The 19,072-nt window shown below is 40.0% G+C and overlaps 1 protein-coding gene across 9 annotated transcripts in view; it reads right to left on the minus strand.

Annotated features, from left to right (window-relative positions):
* Window positions 1–19,072, minus strand: part of ZDHHC14 (zinc finger DHHC-type palmitoyltransferase 14) — an 87,306-nt gene that overhangs the window by 3,391 nt on the left and 64,843 nt on the right. For 3 of the 9 annotated variants that reach the window (XM_042446200.1, XM_042446198.1, XM_042446203.1), the window contains one exon: window positions 14,097–17,781. In XM_042446200.1, coding sequence (XP_042302134.1) covers window positions 17,380–17,781 — 402 coding nt within the window. In that variant the 3' untranslated portion in view covers window positions 14,097–17,379. Of the gene's footprint in view, window positions 1–323; window positions 479–2,132; window positions 2,267–3,760; window positions 3,842–14,096; window positions 17,782–19,072 lie in introns of those variants that run through there. The other 6 variants (XM_042446202.1, XM_042446201.1, XR_006101494.1 and 3 more) reach the window with 5 other exon arrangements.

Genomic DNA, 19,072 nt, shown 5'->3' on the forward strand with positions numbered 1-19,072 from the left:
CTTCACCTTTATAGACTTGGGACCTTATCCCCTAAACTTCTTTCCCTGCTACAGTAGTGTTGGATGTAGAAATGCTATTCAATCAGGAGTGCTCTTTTTTTCCTCTCACACCTTCAGAACTATTCTGGGATTACTGCCTCTATTTCCCCCAAAACTTTATCGCATACAATAGCATTTGGAACTGTCCACCTACTCCTACTCCAAGACATGCCCACACTTTTTCATTGTTTGGTGCCTGCTCTCTCTCTCTCTCTCTCTCTCTCTCACACACACACACACACACACACACACACCATTCCAAAATATAAATAAAATAGTCTTACCTTTAAAAAAGTCTTTTTCTCTGGTTCCGGGGGCTTCTTGATTGGGATAGATCAGAGTTCCCAGACTTAACTTACTGCTTAAAGAGGAAAGTCAGCAGCTACGGATCTATCTGTTTGATCTATCCCTGGCTTTCATGTGGCAGTGCTTAGTATGCCTGAACAAAGAGGCAGAAGGTTAATGAAATAAATGCCTTTTAAAACTATAAGACCCTTTTGCCCTTTCCGCTTAAATTTCCAGGCATGTGTGTGTGCGTGAATGAGTGTGAGAGTGAATGATGACATTAGCACACCATGGTGTCATAGTGTTATAGTAACAGAGAGAATGTGAAATGGGGCTGGAAAACAAGGCAGGGAAGCGGGGCATTGAGCAAAGTTATGGATTCTTTAACAAGCCCCAGTGGAGGGGGAAACATTCATTTGACATTTTTTCCCCTATAAAGAATTTTTTAAAGGTTTCTTGCAGTTACTTTGCCAACTAAAAGAAAGTCAAATTGAAATGTCCATGCCTTCTCCTTTTCCCCAATCATTACATTTCCCTATTTCCCATTCCCATTTATTTTTGTCTGCAAGGGTAGTGTTTAAAGGTGAAGGCAAAGTATGAGTCTTTTCTCCTGTGTCTTTTAATTCAATCAGACATGTTTCATAGAAATGCTATTAGCTAAATAATCTGCAAATATTCAGTAGCATGGGGTCAGGGAATGAGGATGGGGGGAAAATACACATAGTGTATTTCCCCTTCTCAGTTGATAGCTACTGTTAATTCCTTCTGCATTCCTTCCCAAAGCAATGTGATTACAAATAAAAAGAAGGACTGTGGTAAATATATTTCTTGGCTGAACATTAGACTTGTCAGTCACAAACCTACACTTCCTACATCTCCTCTTCCCCTTCTGGTGTTTTTCTTTCTGTTTCGTTCACTAAATAAGCTGCTGGTGGTAGGGAACCACCTTATCTGAATGCCTGTGTCCCTCTGAATCTCCAGTGCAGGCCCTGGGGCTTTATGAGCAGCCTGTTTTGCTCTGGGTTGTTTCGGAGAAGTCCCACTTCAACTTGGACAATGACCAAAATACTTTAACAAAGCTTGCTTTGGTTCTGGATGCACACCACTAAGGAATGTTGGAAAGACATTCTGATGTCAAATGCAATGGAAACTATTTTTCTGCTAACTACACAAGTGTGCCTTAATTGTATCTACACAATATGCACTAGACTGAGTAAAGATTGCAGTGCAGGAAGCAAAGGAATGGTTTGGACCTATAGAAGAGATGGCAAATGTGTCCTGCTCAGCAATGTCAGATTAAAGAGGTTGGGGCCCTGGAGCAGTTCTCTAAACAGGGGACCCTTTGTGCCCCATGGGATTAACAGAATGACAAAGAAATGACATGTAGAGAGATCTTGTAGCATCTTTGAGACTAACTGTTCCTCTCAAAGGTGCTACAAGATCTCGCTACATATTGATTCTATAGACTAACACGGCTATATATTTGAATTCTACCACTACAGAAAAGACATAAATAACTACAGATTGCAATGGACAAGAGACAACAGCACCAAAAACTTTATCTCTGACCTCCTTTTCAGCCCTGCAACCTCCATGAGACCAACAGCTTGATCTCATGCATTTTTTTACTCCATTACTCAGGTGGCATACAAATTATGGACAATAACAGATGCATCAGGAGATTCAGGAAGCAAGGAACACTTTGTCCCTTTTAGCCCTGGACCTGGAGCAATTGCACCAACCCAACCACTGACAATCTGGCCCTGCTAGCCAGGGTAACATGTACCCACTCTATTGCTGTGACACACCTCTGTGCTCCGTAGTTTACCTACTGCTCCTCTTTCATGATTCACTGAAATCTGCTCCAGTAATTAGAGATGCCAGGAATGTTGATAGAGAAGACAAGGATCACTGTTAGCTACACATCAGCTTTTTGAACAACCTGTAAAACACATTTAGTGGGTATGGTTGGACACAATAGCGAGTGCAAGTCTGCTTTAATATGAAGATGATACACTTAGGTGTGGCAATAGCATAACTTGAATACCATGACTGAATAGCAGCCCTCATGCAAGACTGTATCATTCAGCATAGCATGCACTGGAAGCAACAGTGTGACACTTGAATATACTTCCCTACTCAGAGCACACCCCAGATTTGTTGGCAGAGGCCCTCTACAAAGAGATGAATGCTCAGAGAAAGCTCACATAGACTCCTTTTGAAATGGTGAGCTGAAGAAGCAGTCACCTGCCTACTGCACCCTTTTGCAGCAAGCTATTTTTTTTAAAGCATAATTGTTATTAGAGGCAGAATGTTGCAGTGGTTTGAAGGCTGATTATGGAGATTGGGGTTTGATTCTCTGCTCAGCAATGGAAATCCATGGGGTAATCTTAGGTGAGTTGCACACTCTCAGCCCCAGAAAATCCCATGATAGGTTTACCTTAGGGCTGCAATAAGTTGGAAACTATTTGAAGGCACACCACAGCAACAAGTCATCACTGTTGCTTTATTTCATGGCAGTTTACACTTCTGAAGTTATGCAGGGTTACAGGGATTACAACTCAAGGACACCACAGCTTCTGCTTATCACTGCAGTTGTAGCTTTTTATATCTGTAGAGTCTGTACCTTAAAGTTTTGACACATTCCAGAACTGACAGCATTTCTTACACTTCTTTTTAGCTGTTCAGTTCCCTCCCTCATTCCTACTGCCCTTATTTAATACTGCTGCCAAAATAATCTAACATATCTAGATCCCGATAGAGGATTTATGTCATTATAGAAGACGCCAGCTATCATGCAAGTTCTGTTGATTTTGTTCTGGCAATCCCTTTTTTGCCCTTGGGCTTGGTTTTCATGCTTTACAAACCAAAGTTATGCTTGATAAGCTCCTGAATATCCCCTAACTCTATCTGCTGGAAAGCTCCATCATTTTTAAAGCAGCAGTGACCTAGTTTTTTTCTACTAGAGGGCATGCAGTTGCCCTCTCTACCAAGCCATTAATGTTCAGCTTTCATTTCAGGGTAACATCCCAACACTGTTTCTGACAGCAGCAGGAAACTCTGGAACTACTGTGTAAGGTCAGACCAAGAGTACATGCTGGCCAGATCAGTCTGTTAGTGCTCAGCTGCAGAATCAGGAAAATTGCCTACCCAACCAGTTTCCAGCACTATGACCAGCACTGCTGCACTAAATATGAAAGCCTATCTGTGCAGTGCACAAGTTCCCTCAGTAATACAGGAAAGTACGTAAAGATATTAAAACAAACATCTTCAGAAAATTAGCAGGATGTGATTAGCTTTCATATGCAATAGTCAATGAAAATAAAACCCCTGCTGAAATGCATTGAGTAACTGGCTGTTGCTGTTGTTAACTGCTATCAAGGTGACTTTGACTTACAGTGACCCCAGTGAATGAGAGACCTTCAAGCCAAACTCTCACCAACAGCCCTGCTCAGGGCCATGGTTTCCTTGCTTGAGTCTGTCCATCTGCAATGCAGTCATCCTCTTTGAAAAATGCCTGGAAACAGATTGGTAGCTAGTAAACCTTTTTCAAAAGGGGGATATTATAGATTCCCTGTAACCGGCCCCATTCAGCAGCATTTTGGACCTACTGGAATGTTCTAAACAGTTTCCAAAGGCAGCTCCATGTGGAGTATGTTACAGTAATTCAAATGGGATGTCTGTATATACTCATGTATAAGTGTAGAAATTTTAGTCAAAAAATGGACCCCAAAAACCTAGGCCAACTTAACCACGGGTCAATGTAAATACAATACTTTAACTCTTATTAAAAAGGAAACCATCCCCTGGCGAAAGGCAAGAGTGCAATCTGTCCTAGAAGCACTGACCTCCCTCTATTCTTTCTTCCATCCAGCCTTTAATGTGAGCCAAAATATCTATGCTTGTCATAATTTTGTAGGTTCTTTGGCACTGTATTCCTTTGCTTCATCGTTTAGATCCTTTGTGACATGTCCCTAAGTTTTACCCTTGACTTATCCAAGGGTTATAACAAAATCCATAATTTTGTTCCCCAAACCTGCCCTTGACTTATACATGAGGTCGACTCATAGATGAGTATATACGGTAACCAAGGCATGCGTCACTGTAGCTGGATCTGACATCTTCAGGAGCAGGTGCAGCTGGAACACTAGTTTTAACTGTGTAAACACACTCCATGGCATAGTGGTTTGAGTGTGAGATTGCACCAGTGCCTCACCAAACTACTAATCTTAGGATTCTGTGGGATAGACTCATGGCTATGTGGAACTGCTTTAATTCTGCGAGGTGATACACTCACACAGAGGTTTAGAGGTTAAAGCTTCCAAGAACTGAAAGTGACTGAGTCTAAGAATATTTAAAGGTACAATATTCAGGAATATTGAACTGAAAGTGACTGAGTCTAAGAATATTTCAAGGTACAATATTCAGGAAACTACTCTTTCTAATAGGGAAGGGAGAAGTGAGAGCAATCCAGCGAAAATAATGGTTTATTGTGTCAGCCACAGAAAGAAAGGGGGGAAAAACCCCAAAAGATCACTCTAGGTGCCATTAGAAGAAGGATCATTAATTAAAATCTTGGATTTGTCAGACTCTTCACATATTTATGAGCAGGATTTCTTGCTGGTGCTTTCTGAACTGAAACCAACCATTAGCCCTGAAAAGCCAAATTTGCTGTCTTTTCTGTTTGCTCTGGTGGGAGGGACTCTGGCATGTCCATTTGTCAAAATAGCATGTTGCTGTATTAGTATGCATTAAGAATCATGGTTATCTAAAAATGTCTTAAAATGACAAGGAAGCTGTCACTTTTTCAGGGGTCTTGATAGCTTTCAGGCGTTTTGGGGGCAAAAAATAATTAATCAGAAACTTTCTTGGTGGATCTGGGGGCTTAAGGGGACTTCTGGTAGGCTTCAGGGATCACACTTAGGGGGGCCCAAGGGAAACGTGTCCCATGGACTGCACTTTGCCCACCCGTTATACATGTACAATGTTTTAATAAATGCAATCAGCCCTCCGTATCCATGGATTCATTATCCATGGATGCAGCCTTCCATGGCTTGATATATAAACTGCAATGTGAGAAATTTGGGAAGTGAAGAAAATTTAATGGAGGATGCAGAATTTGGGAGGGCAGTGCACTCATCTCTGCCTACCAGTTACACCCCAATGCTTATCCTGAGATGATCACTGAAAATATCAGATTAGGAGAGTCATATGGATAAAATGAACTTGAAAAAAATTGTAATGAAACTAGTTCTTCTTTCCTTTTGTCACTGTTCTTTTCAAGTACCCCTGTTTCAAGTTGTTTCTCATAGCAAATACTAGAGCTCAGTACTAGCTACCCAATTCATCAGAAGTTGCATGGATAAAAGAATTATTGCTGCCGTCCTATATGCTGTCCCATTTCACTTTTAAAAACACACAAGTTCATCCCACAGTGAAATATACGCTGAATTATAGAGTGCTTAGCACAGCTTTATCCTTTGCAGGACCTATGCTACTGAATCATTTATCCTACCGACTCTTCTATGAAAACCAGACAGTTAGATGTTCGCACTAAGCTTTTGCTATATTTTTAAATTGCTCCCAAGAGCTTCTGTGAAATGTAAAGATAATCAGTTTTTCAGATTTGCATCTGATATAATTAGACTTGTGAACACATGTACATGATTTACATGGCAATCTCATATTTGAAATATGCCAATATAATTCCAATATGTACAGTGTAATGATGCTGTTACACTATCTTATCTTTAAGTCAGCATATGCACTATACTGTTCTAACTGAAGCAGTGTCAAGGTGTAAGAAATGAAATCAGCCTGCTCTGAATCACATCATTCTGCAGTCAGAATCCACTTTCTCCACTACTGAATAGTTACAGCAGAAAAATAACTGTCACAAGTGGACACACATCCATAGATATTCAAGAGGGCATCTCAGCTGCACTGAAAAAGAAGATACCAACTAACTCAGCAGCTAATCACTTCACAGCATTAGGAGTGCTTCGGCAGAGAACACAACTTATACACCAAGTTCATGTGTCTCCATTTCTGTCTTGTGTCACAACGTGCTCCACCATTGAGGATATTCAGTTTAAATTGTGACAATGTCAGCTATTTCTCTAGTGATGATTAATGGGTATGTGGAAATGTTGCACAGTCAGAACCTCCTCCTCCCTTTATTTGGGAAGAACTTAACAACTTTTGCAAATTTCTGTATAAATGGAACAGCAAGAACTTGGTATTTTAAAATACTGAAACGTGGGAGGAGATGGAATGGATAGATTCATCCATCCAACAGAGGGCTTCGAGTGCTTAGTCTGGGTTTAAATCTTATGAGTTGCCACCTTTGTGTGTGTGTGTGTGTGTGTGTATTATAATTACTGAGAGACTCCTCATCTTCAATGGCTCCATGACAAATTCCTTACCAAGTTACACACATGGAGCTTGAGAGGTTCAGATGTGTGAATATTTTATTCGGGTTTTTAAAAATAAGAATTTAGGGCTCATTCCCATTGCAGTTTGCTCCGAAGCAGGATTTGGGGCAAACGACTCTCATTCCCATTTGAACCTGCTTCTGATCCTCAATGGATCAATTCCAGGAGGAAAGAAGCAGGGCAAACACAAATAACCCAGGGTTAGTTGATACTAGTTTTTTTGCAGTTCTTTTCACAAGAATCGATCCTGAAGCGAGTCGAATAGGTGGGAACGACAGATTGGAATCACAGCATTCAGGAGGGGAGGGACAAATGGCAGAGGGGTGTTTACCATCCCTTCTCAGTTTATGACAGATCCACCATTTCCCCCCTGTCAGTGCTGCCTTTGTACTTGTTTTCTTTAAAAATAATTAAACTGAGCGAATATTCGATTGATTGCTTTTGCAACTACTTGCAAAGGCATGTAGTTGCTAAAGCAATCAATCGCATATGCACTCAGTTTAATTTTAAAAAACAACATTGTCCTCCATTTCCCCCTTCCCAGGATGCCCCAGCAGTCCTGCATTCCTCTCCCTCCCTGCTCCCCGAAGTCCCGTTTCTCTCTCTCCCAGTGCTCCCAGTTCCTTGTGTGCCTTGCCTTTGCCAGAGTCCTCTGTTTTTCTCCCTCCCTGCTCCCAGAAGTCCCCCATTTCTCTCTTCTTCCCAGGCCTTCTTCCCCCTCCTCCATCTCCAACTTGGGGGCTTCTCTCTCCCTCCCTTCCTCCTCCAGTCCTGCCGTCAAATGAATGACAACCAGAGCATAAATGGGAAGAAGAATCATGCGCCAAACCCCACACTTACTCTGGAGAAAGGTACATTTTGTTTGCAGTGGGGACAAGGGACCTTTTGGGAATCGATTTCTGACACGCAGCCAAGCCGGATCAGAAATCGAGTCATTCCTCCAATGGGAATGAGCTCTAAGTAAATTTACTTGCATATTTCCCCATAATTGAGAGCAAAAGAACTTGAGACTATTTTTAAAAGGATACAGGAGAAAGAAAAACTGAATGTGCAAATTTCATCCACCTCTAACACTGCCCCCAAATTTTTTTTTAACTTCAGCTGTTTGGTGATGGAGTAAAGCAGGAGTGGGTAAAGCAGGGGTGATTCTCACGTCACCCGTAAGAACTGAAATTTACTCTTCTGTCATTTCAGACTATTAGACTTGGTCCTGCCCTCTGGGGCAGCAGAGAACAGCCCTTTGTGACAGCCCTTGAGATATTTAGAGAAGGTAATCATGTCACTCCTCAGTCTTCTCTTCACCAAGGCGAACATGCCCAGATCATTCAGCCTTTGCTCATACATTTTGTTCTCCATATCACTTATCTTCCCCATTGTCCTTCTCTAAACTCGCTCCAACTTGACTATATCCTTCTTAAAATGAGGCATCCAGAACTGTACACAGGACTCCAGATGAGTCCTGACCAGTGAAGACTATAGTGGGACTGTTTCTTCTCTTAACTTGGAAACTACACTTCTATTAATGCAAGCTAAAATAGCACTTGCCTTTTTTGCTGCAGCACCATACTGTTGGCTCATGTTCAATTTATGATCAACAATAATTCCAAGATCCTTTTCACATGTAATACTGCTAAACCACATATCCCTCATCCTATACCTGTGCATTTGGCCTAAATATAGAATTTTGCATTTGTCTGTCTTGGATTTCATTTTATTAATTTCTGTCCAATTTTCTAGTTTATTTAGGTCCATTTGAATTTTGTTCCTATCTTCCAATTTGTTAACCACCCTTCCCAGTTTTGTGTCATCTGCAAACTTGATGAGGATTCCCTCCATCCCATCATTTAAGTCATTTATAAAAATGTTGAAAAGTAATGGCCATAGGATAGAACCATGAGGCACTCCATTTGAGACTTTCTTCTTGTTTGAAGTGAAGCCACTGATGATAACTCTTTAAGTGCCATTTTCAAATCAGTTATGGATCTATCTGACAGTGTTCCCATCTATTCCACATTCAAACATTTTGCTAATCAAAACATTCTAGGGAACCTTAGCAAATGCTTTGCTGAAATCCAGATAAATGGTACTTGCTGCATTCCCACTATTTACTAAACTCGTGATCTGATCAAAAAAATGATGTAAGATTAGTTTGGCAGGATTTATTCTTGGCAAACTGATGTTGGCTCTTATTCATCACTGCATCATCATCAAGATACTTTGAGTCCTATATAATCTATTATTATGGCCTGTTACAGACAGCCAAAATAAAGCTGCTTCGAGTCACAGTGGAGGTATGGTTTTTCAAAGATGCATGCGTCCTGAGAGTCCAGAAGCCACACTAAAGCCACGCTCCAGTCCTTAGGGCTGAAGCATGGCTTTGGTGCGACTTCTAGACTCTTAGGACGCATGCATCATTGAAACGCCACACCTCCACTGTGACTCGAAGCAGTTTTATTTTGGCTGTCTGTAACAGGCCAATATTTTCTCTGATACTGAGTTTATGCTGATCTGCAGTTTCCTAGATCTTCTTTTTTTGCCTTTTTCTTTCTTTCTTTTTTTTACAGCGAGGAACAATGTTTGCCCTTCTCCAATCCTCTGACACCTCACATGTTCTCTAAGTGCGCTTTATGCACTCAGTTGACTAATATAAAAATATAATAAACCAGCATAAAGTAAACAAAGACAGTAAAGCGTAGAGACCATGACATGACAAGATGTACAGAAAATTGGGATTATTTTATTAAAGAAAAAAGGATAGTAGTGAGACACTAGGAAGTCTACCGTAACTATATAAGCTACACACAAAAAAAATATGTATAAATGTATCTGTTCTATGTCTGGTTTTTTTGAAATTTCTTCATTCTATATGTGTGTGTGTGTGTGTGTGTATATATATATATATATACATATGTTTAATAAAAAAAGGGGGGGGGTGAGATTTCTCAGAAATGATGCCAAGAGGTTGAGAAAGCAAGCTTCTTAGGTACTCTGGGATACGGTTTCTCTAGCCCTGCAGATCTGAACTCCTTTAGGTCAGCCAGATGATTCCTGACTTAACTCCTTAGCAATCTTGATTTGCAATCCAGATACTTTGCCAAGGCCTCTTCTGCTGCATGAAAACACATAGTTCTCTTTTGGGGGGAAAGCAGGAGCAAAATATGTATTGAGTAGTTCTGCCTTTTCACTGTCATCAGTTATAATATTGCTTGTGCTGGCCAAATGGCCGTAATAAAGTTATTATTATTATTATAATATTGCCATCCTTACTGAACAACAATCCCACTACCTCTTGCCTTGAATTTATCTGGGAAAAAAAAACACCCTTTTGTTGCTTTTTGCTTGTATAGTCAGTCTCACATCTCTGTGAGCTTTAGCTTTCTTTATACTATTTCTGCAAGTTTGGGACACAAATCTGTATTCTTCCTTGATGATTTCTCCACACATCTACTGTGTTAACTGATGTATCCCTCTAAAGTGATTCACCAGCCCTGGTGGTGCAGTGGTTATATGCCTGTATTGCAGCCATTCACTCACAAAGAGTTCAATACTAGCAAAAGGGCTGAAGCTCAACTCAGGCTTGCATCCTTCTAAGGTCGCTAAAATGAGTACCCAGCTTGTTGGGGGCAATTAGCTTACAATTTGTAAACTGCTTAGGGAGTGCTTAAGTGCACTGATAAGCAGTATAGAAATGTACTTGCTATTGCTATTGCTAAAGTGTAAGGGCAGTTTCTGAGAAAAAACACTGTGGACATTGGCCATCCATGGTATCTTCAGCACTCTTCTCCAGCACCGTATCTCAAATGGGTTGATTTTCATCCTATCTTGTTTCTGAACACTCCAGCTCTCAGAGTATCATAAACTCAAGCGTATAGATTAATGGTAATAAACTGAGGGGCGTGCCTCTGGTTCTTCCTTTTACTGCAGACCAAGATTATTATTATTATTTTGTTGCAAGAATTCATGTATTTCATGCATAGCTCAATGCAATCTAAAACAGTGACTAAATTTTCCTCTTTCCTTTAATGCAAAGCTTGTATGATTCAATGACAATATTTCCTTGTTTCACTGAAACAGAAACAATGCACTAGTGGTATTTAAACCAAGGCACAAAATATGCCCAAAATTTGCTATTAACTGTTATTTATGAATGCATTATAACTTGTAATAGTAAAGCGATATTTAGAACTACACCAATGCTCCATCATTTATGAAGAAGAATGACCAAACATCTGCAGCACCAGTTTCCTTGGAAGTGAGATCCTATTATTCTCACCATTCAGACAAATGTTAATCAGTTCTGTTCTTCAACTAGTTTTCTGATTCTCACAATGTGAGTAAATATCTTCTTTTTTCAGGGTAGAATTAAGTTAGCTTCTTTGACAAGATTTAAATCCCCGACTGTGGCAGCGACTTATGAGTTGCCACCTTTTTGTGTGTGTTTGTGTGTGTCTTATAATTACTGCAAGACTTCTCATCTTCAATGGCTGCATGATGAATTCTTTACCAAGTTACACCTATGAAGCTTGAAAGGTTCAGATGTGTGAATATTTTATTCATGTTTTTAAAAATAAGAATTTGGTAAATTTACTTGCATATTTCTCCATAACTGAGGGCAAAAGAACTTGAGACTATTTTTAAAAGGATACAGGAGAATCAATTCAGAAATCCTGTCCATTTTTTATTGTCCGCATTAGCTTCCTCCCTACATGCAGTTCTTAGTCCAGTACTTAGGCAGGTTACAGACCGCCCATTTGGGGCGGGCTGTACCCGCCCCTTTCCCCGGTGTATTGGGGCCTCAGTGGCCAGAACAGCAGCCGCTGAGGCCCCGATCCGCTGCTTTTCAGGCTGTGGGGAAGCGGCAAAATGCCGCTTCCCCGCAGCCTGAAAAGGGGTGTCCCTGGGGCTTCAAGCCCCAAGGACACCCCGCGGCGGCGGGGAGAAGGAGAAAGGGGCCACTTGGGGCCGCGCAGCCATGTGAAGGGGCCCAGTGGACCAAACCAGGAAGGAGCTCTGAAACTAAGTGCCCTGGCGCAGAGGGAGGATGTCACTTCCGCGCCGCCCCGTATAGAGGCGGCGCGGTTGTGACGTCCTCATGGCGGCAGCCATGTGGAACGGCCGCCACCATTTTGTGCGTGCGGAGCATGCACTAGGGTTAGGGGGGTGCAGAAGCACCGCCCCTTTCTAACCCTAGTGCGCGCTCCGCACGCACAAAACAGCCCGTTTGTAACGGGCCACAGTCTACTTTTAACAAGGGTCATTTTTTGAACCTGACCCTTCCTCCAGTTATCAGAATGTTTATGAATGTGTTGTGCTTTTTCTTTAGCCTAGTAAGCACTGGCATGTGTCTGTTTGTGAGAGAGAAAGATGTAACATTGCAGATTATATAGAATTCACACACTGCATGTAGACAGTAGGGAAAATTATCAAATGGTTTCATATTTAGTAATTCTGCATGTTATTATACCAGTTCCAAGAGGTCTGGTTTAGAAGCATTTCTGTCTAGCCTGGGCATGGCCCACAAAGTGGCTCAGCTAGCTGGATAGAATAGATCACTTTGGGGAGGGGGGGCGAGGAGGGGGGGAAAGAGATAGGAAGAGTGTATTGCTATTGGATCTCCTGGCCGTCTCAGTGACTATTAACTACAATGTACAATAGTATCCCTTTGGCCCTCCTGTTAGGAAGCGGAATAATATTCATGATTTGAATGGACCCAGAAGGTGGAGCTGAGAGCAATAGTCTTTCCAGGTATTAGCATTTGTGATACCCATAAGAACGTATCCTGGTTCTTGTACTTTTCAACACTTAGGTGAAACTACTAGGACAATGTCTGGAAGCCTGGACTAAAATGTCAATAAGTGCATGACACACAACCCTGTTTCCCTTCTTACCATCAACTCCCAGAGGTAGGTGAAACCAGGGATAGATATCTGAACTTGTTAAGTGTCTGAATAGATGACAGCTAAGAAGCCAGAGTTCAATCCAGATAAAATGGGACTGGTGTGTTGAGAATTCCATTCATCTGGGTAGGGATTCGATGAGACTCAAGATAAGGTCACATTTGCCCTGAACAGCCAGATACAAATGCAGTGTAGTATACCTGGACTCAGCACTGCTTATTGGAGGCACAGGTGGTATTTTATTATAGTAGCTCATTTGGCATTTGCAGCCATCACTTCAAAATGACTAGTTTGTCCTAGAAACACCAAGCCTTCAGTAGGTTAAATGAGTGAACATTACATGCTGGGTTTGGCCTTTTAAACTCTTAGGCCCGTTACAGACGGGCCTTTTAGTACGGACTCAGTCCGTATTAGGGTTAGGAAGGTGCGGTGCTTCCTACTTAGTCCGTACAAAATGGTGGCGCCCCATCTACATGGGGGCCGCCATGATGTCACGACCGCACCGCCTCTATAGGGGCGGCACGGACATGATGTCATCGCTCTGCGCCAGGGCGCTTAGTGCGCCCTTTGCGTGGAGCAGGAAGGAGCTCCGTTCTGGAGCTCCTTCCTGGTTCGCGCCGCTGGGCGCAGCTTTCACATGGCTGCGCCCAGCAGCGCAAAGGAGAAAGGGGCCAAGCGGACCCTTTCTCCTCCTCCCCGCCGCCACGGGGTGTCCTTGGGGCTTGAAGCGACTTGGGATCACATTATCCTCCAGTTTGCATTTGGTATTTGCGCAGGGGATGGAAGGATTTTGTTGATGCTTTAAAAACTGTGATAATATTTTCATGTGTTCTATAATCTTGTGACCCATCTTCCAAAGTCAGGAGGCCATAAAAGGTTGCCACTACTCCAATTCCGGCTCTTCCAGGTTGTTTTTAAGGCTATGATATTGTGCAAAAACAATATATAAATTAAAAACAATATATAAATTAAAATAGTAAAATAACAGATGGTCCTAGACAATATGTCTGTAACCATCACCTGCAATAGCTGCAAAATGGAACAAAAGAGGAACCTGTGGATATCAAAATTGGAGGTGATGGTTATAGACATACATAGGAGAAAAAGATGAAACTGGCTGGATTTTTTTAGTGGTGAAATGTATTGGATTATGTTTAAACTTTATTATACACCAACTACTTTACTAGCAAATTCAGCCCATGAGAGAGCTATACATTAGAAACGGCTGCTTTCAAACTAACTGGGAGAATAAACATAAAACTGCTATTTAGATAACTCAATATTCAATTCCATTGCTTTCCAGCAGATGTCATCATGAGGCAGCAGTAAAAGATTTAAAATGTTATAATAATTAAAATAAATAGTTATATTAAGAATGGCGAAAATGAAAAAAAAAGCGCTTTGAATCTGTGGGGGGGGAAATTAAGGCAGAAGAGAATGCTTAAAAATGCTGTATTTTTTATTCTTCAACACAAAGTCAAAAATATTATAAACAGCAAAAAATTACTGTACATTAATGCAAACAAAGAATAAATTTGTTCTAAAATAGGTATTCACAGTACTTTATTTCTGTCAAGCATTTTCTTCCCTTGAGCGCTAAGTAAACCAAACAAGGTATTCTAATGTGGCAGTGCAGCATTTTAAAGCTTTACATAAGGACTGAAAAAACAACTGTACGACAACATTCTGACACCCTGACACAGTAGATTCTACCAGAACCATATTATGTATGCCATGTATGATGCTGCTGTTTCCTAATGATAAGGCATCCAAACACCCCTATTTAAAAAACAAAGTATTTCCATGGAAATGTAATCAGATGAATTTTTAAACAGTTCTACTCCTTTGTGTATGCTCCACAGCTGTGAAATCATTATGGGAGAGTAAAATATTTCTTATGGTTGATATTTCTACACTGTAGGGAATGGAGGCTTCATGTTCTGATGTCTGTAAAAATGGTAAAATATGAAGATGTGTTTTATTAAGCAGATATACAGAATTAATCTAATATTGGTGTGTGCCTTGAGATTCACGAACTAATTTTGGATTCATGGAGTACTTAAATGAACCTTTCTTCTGCTACTATCAGAAATGGCTAAAAAACCTCTTTGCTTTAATGAAATAAGCCTCTGAAAGAGTCACGCACCTCCTTTTCACTATTTTTCTTTTCCTCAGTTGATTTATAGCAAAATGTGCTCGTGACAGAAAGATAGGACAGCAAGAAATCAATATCTCCCAAGTTTCCAGAATGTGCTGTGTAATTCTATTACATATCATTACACATTTTGTAACATAATTTGCTCACAAACTTTAAAAAAAACCCTGATTTGAGATTGTTGCCTCTGAGGTGTCTGTTGTATGGAGGCAGTGAAACTTACATTAGGGATTTTTAAAAGGATGTAACCTCTCTGACCTCCACTGAAAATGTTGATGTGGTTATGGCTGTTACACTGGTACTTACAGCTGAATTCTTTCTATATAACTTCTGCTAGTAAAGCAATCCATTATCTAACTCAAGATAATTTCTCTAAAAAGTAATTGTTATTCTTTGGAATAGGCATATGCTAAAGGAAATAACATATGAAGGATTTTAAAGAAATCCTATGAGGTCACACAGGAAAGGAGGCAATATCCCTTTATATGAAAACCTGTAAACATTTCAATGGCTCAAAACCATTACATTTCAATGGCTCACAATCACGTAACTGCAGATCATGCATAGTTTTCTGCAAAATGGAACAAAAGAGGAACCTGTGGATATCAAAATTTTCTCTATACATGCAAACATGGTGAAAGTCTGTATCACCACTCAGAGAAAAAATAATTATCTTCTATAAAAATGTACACAGTGTGAGGCTTCTTGCCAGTATATCATCTGATATTTCTCTAACAGAGATGGCCTTATTCCAATTGAAACATTGTGCTTTTATTTCTCCTTTGAATTGTATGTCTCAGAGATGCAACAAATACAATGTCTACATAATTTTAGTTTTCAAAGTAGTCACCTGCAGTCATGCTTCTAAAATTTTGAAAATACTCGGCACTAAATTTTGTCCTGAGAAAAGATTATTGCAGGTCCTAGCAATCTTAAAAAGCACGACAAAATGCAGGGATACAAATATTTTTAATATTCATTGTATATTCTTTTGGGCTATCCCTGAGGGGAAACAGTTTCCTTTAAGTCATAAGTATTTTTCCTAATCTAAAATTAAAAGCATCCAATAATTCTGTATCATAAATTAAGATAAAGCTATAGCTGAAAATGACCATACTGAAATGGCAGTTATTGTCACATATAGCTTAGGTACATCTCAGTGACTTATTTTCCTTTGCCAAGTTAGAGGACCTTGGCATGCTCACCTTGCAAACCCCCAACTTGAGCGATTCCTCTTGGTACCCAGGCTATGGGACTCCAAAGCAGACACTGGGTTGCATCAAAAAAAGCCTTTAAGTTAAGGCAAAACCCATTAATCTAGTGGAGACTCCTTTAAACAAAAGGATGGAGGAGGCCATCTTTGGGGGGGAGGTCAATTACATCAATCCCTGAACTACCTCTATGCTATTCTGGACAGTCTACCACCCATCTAGAAAAAGGATGTCAGGGATTGTAAGGGAAAATTGATGGTGATCGCTTCATTCCATTTATGACACTTGAATCACTTGAATCAAAGCCCCTTCTGTAAATGGAAGTGGATTTTTGAATACAACCTACTAACTTCAAGTTATTTCAATATTTAGCTCAGATGTAGGCATTCTGTGTCCTAAAAATCTGACAGCTTATTTTTTACAAAACCATACACAATATTAATTTTTTTTCATAATTGGAGTTTAGGTTTTACCTTGTATTTCTTAATTGCATCATCCTATTTAAAAACAAACAAACCCTATAACCAAGAAGCTATTTATCTGTTATATGGATATATTTGTACATATATTCAGTGAAACAGAGGTTGCCATTTTATTTGATGTTCATATCTAACGTAATGAAATGTGAGCAAGAGGGAAGAGAGAAACCCATGGTATGGCACAACACACTATCTCAATCCAGACAAAATCAAATGATATGCAAAACATGGTAGCTCTCCACATTTGAAATACCACCAGTTCATTTATTTATAAACATTTTCATCAAGTTTTTAAAAAAATTGCCCATTGGTTTGTTGTACTGTCTTTTACATGAAACAGCACTTTGGAACTCACAAATAATAAAGCAGCACTTTCTCTCAATACCAACACTACTGTAACATACACTGTAGCGTGGCATGCAAATCCACAATTGCAGTCTTTTACTGGTTTTGTATCAAATGAATACTAATCTTAAACTTTAAATATCTGTTGCACAGTAACATGAGGAAGGTGGCCTATCTGGCTACAAGTGTGATATTATACAAAACCTCATAAAACATGGAATATGGTTCTTAGTTCCAGTAATATTTTTAAGTACTATAATAATCAACATTGTAGTACCAGGATGTCAAGCCACTAAGTGCCATTAATCATCAAATAAGTTTAATGTACATTTCTGTTATTTAGTCTATGTCACTACAGAATCCAAGCCAATTGACTATGAAATCCAGTTGGCTATGAAATGATGTAACCTCAGTGAGCAAAAATAATTCATCCTTTTAGTAGACTTCATTATACATTTTAGTGACATATACACCACAGAGTCCAAAAGTGGCATTGCAAATTCTATGGAACATAACTGTTATGCTGAAAATTGCTCAGACTGAACTGAGTTTTACAAGGCCACGAACTGAATCTTCATGCAAAGAGTCCTGGCTGGCTAGGCTGAGGATATGCATGGTACGGCTGTGTATCATAGAACTCCCCATTGGCAACATCCCAGGTGGTGATGGAGCTTCCTCAGGAGTAAGAAACTGATGACTTTCAAGGTCCTCTTTTAATGGTATCATGTCTGCCAAACCCGTTTCTGATGTAAGATTTGGCATGGAGGAGGGTGGCGTGGGCTGCCCCAGTGTTAATGTGGCACAGGGAGCACCGATAGAAGTCTTTCCAGATAAATGGAGTTCTTCGCTATTTATGCTGGACTCGCTCTGGAGGAGTGGAGTGGCAGCAGCCTGCAAAACGAATTTGGTGCTCTGAATGCACTGATCTTGATCACACTGAAGAATTGAAGTGTGCCAAAAGAACATAAAAGATGTATGAGAGAAAGACAGGTAGAGGTGGAACGACATGGGCAAAAGAGGATTGAGGTGTGAAGAGAAAGAGGAGAATTGTTAGTAATACTGTTTTGTTAAACCGACAAAGACAGCATGCACAACATCTTAGTGCATTTTAAGAAAGTGACAATATTCATTTTGACAAGCATTTTCTGTATGTAAGAGACACAGTCCTCACTTGTCTCCAAGGGGATAATATGCAAATGAAGCTGGTATTCCTAATTTAGAATTGTATTTATATTATTTTGTGCAAGTCTTGTGAGTCCCTTTGGTTAGGCTTTGTTTGAGCCCACAGTGCTTTTCAAACAGCATTTGGACTACACCCCTTTCCTTATGTCCACTTTACACATACATTAACCATTCTAGAATTAGTAATGCTTTGTGAGTGATAACATTCTAAGTTCTTAGTTCTGGCAATATGCCTAATACACAAAGTGAAATATGAGCTCTCCAGCAATGGGCTTTTTTGAAAAAGCCCTATCAGAGGAACTGCAGCCTCACTGAACTAAAAAGAAAACTATGGAAAACTGCAAGTTTTGAGTGTACAGAGCACCAAGCACTACATATGTAGAAAATTGTTGACCAAGACATTGTGTGTTTTGTGTCCAAAGGCTTCAGAACCAGGAAGCAGCTTGTGGAACTTAATTTTCCTTTCCCTTTCTCCCACTCTGCATCCTCAAATCCTCTCCTGCAAAACACTGGTTAGTGAACGATCCTGAACAGCATGGTCTGTGCTTATGCAGGACCGTACTAGGAAGGAAAACCAAAAAAATCTTGTGTAAAGAAAGCCATAAAATTCATTCCTCTGTTTGACATCAAACAACATCCATTCTGAATAAAACCAAATAAGTTTATAATGCCCATGTCATTGGAAAACATTATCAAGTAACTGATACAACTTAAAATGATACTACAGAGGGATTGTACTGTAAGGGTCATGGTAATATACAAAAAAGTTATCAGTTCATTTCTAACTATCATGGAACAGAGCAATGTGCTCTTTTAATAACATCTACATTTTATAACACAGCTGCCTAAAAACAACTTCAACCCTTATTTTCTTTTTTTCAAACAGTTTTACAGTTCAATTTCAGTTATAGTAGATTTATAGTTGCCTCAAACACTATTAGTTTTCTCATTGAGTCTGAATATAAGCAGTTTTGAAAGTCAAAGATGATTACCATTTGAAGTAAAAATGAGAGAGACAAGGTCTAAGAGCACATGAAACCGTATT

Source organism: Sceloporus undulatus, chromosome 1 (assembly GCF_019175285.1).
Source record: "Sceloporus undulatus isolate JIND9_A2432 ecotype Alabama chromosome 1, SceUnd_v1.1, whole genome shotgun sequence".
Classification (NCBI taxonomy): domain Eukaryota; kingdom Metazoa; phylum Chordata; class Lepidosauria; order Squamata; family Phrynosomatidae; genus Sceloporus; species Sceloporus undulatus.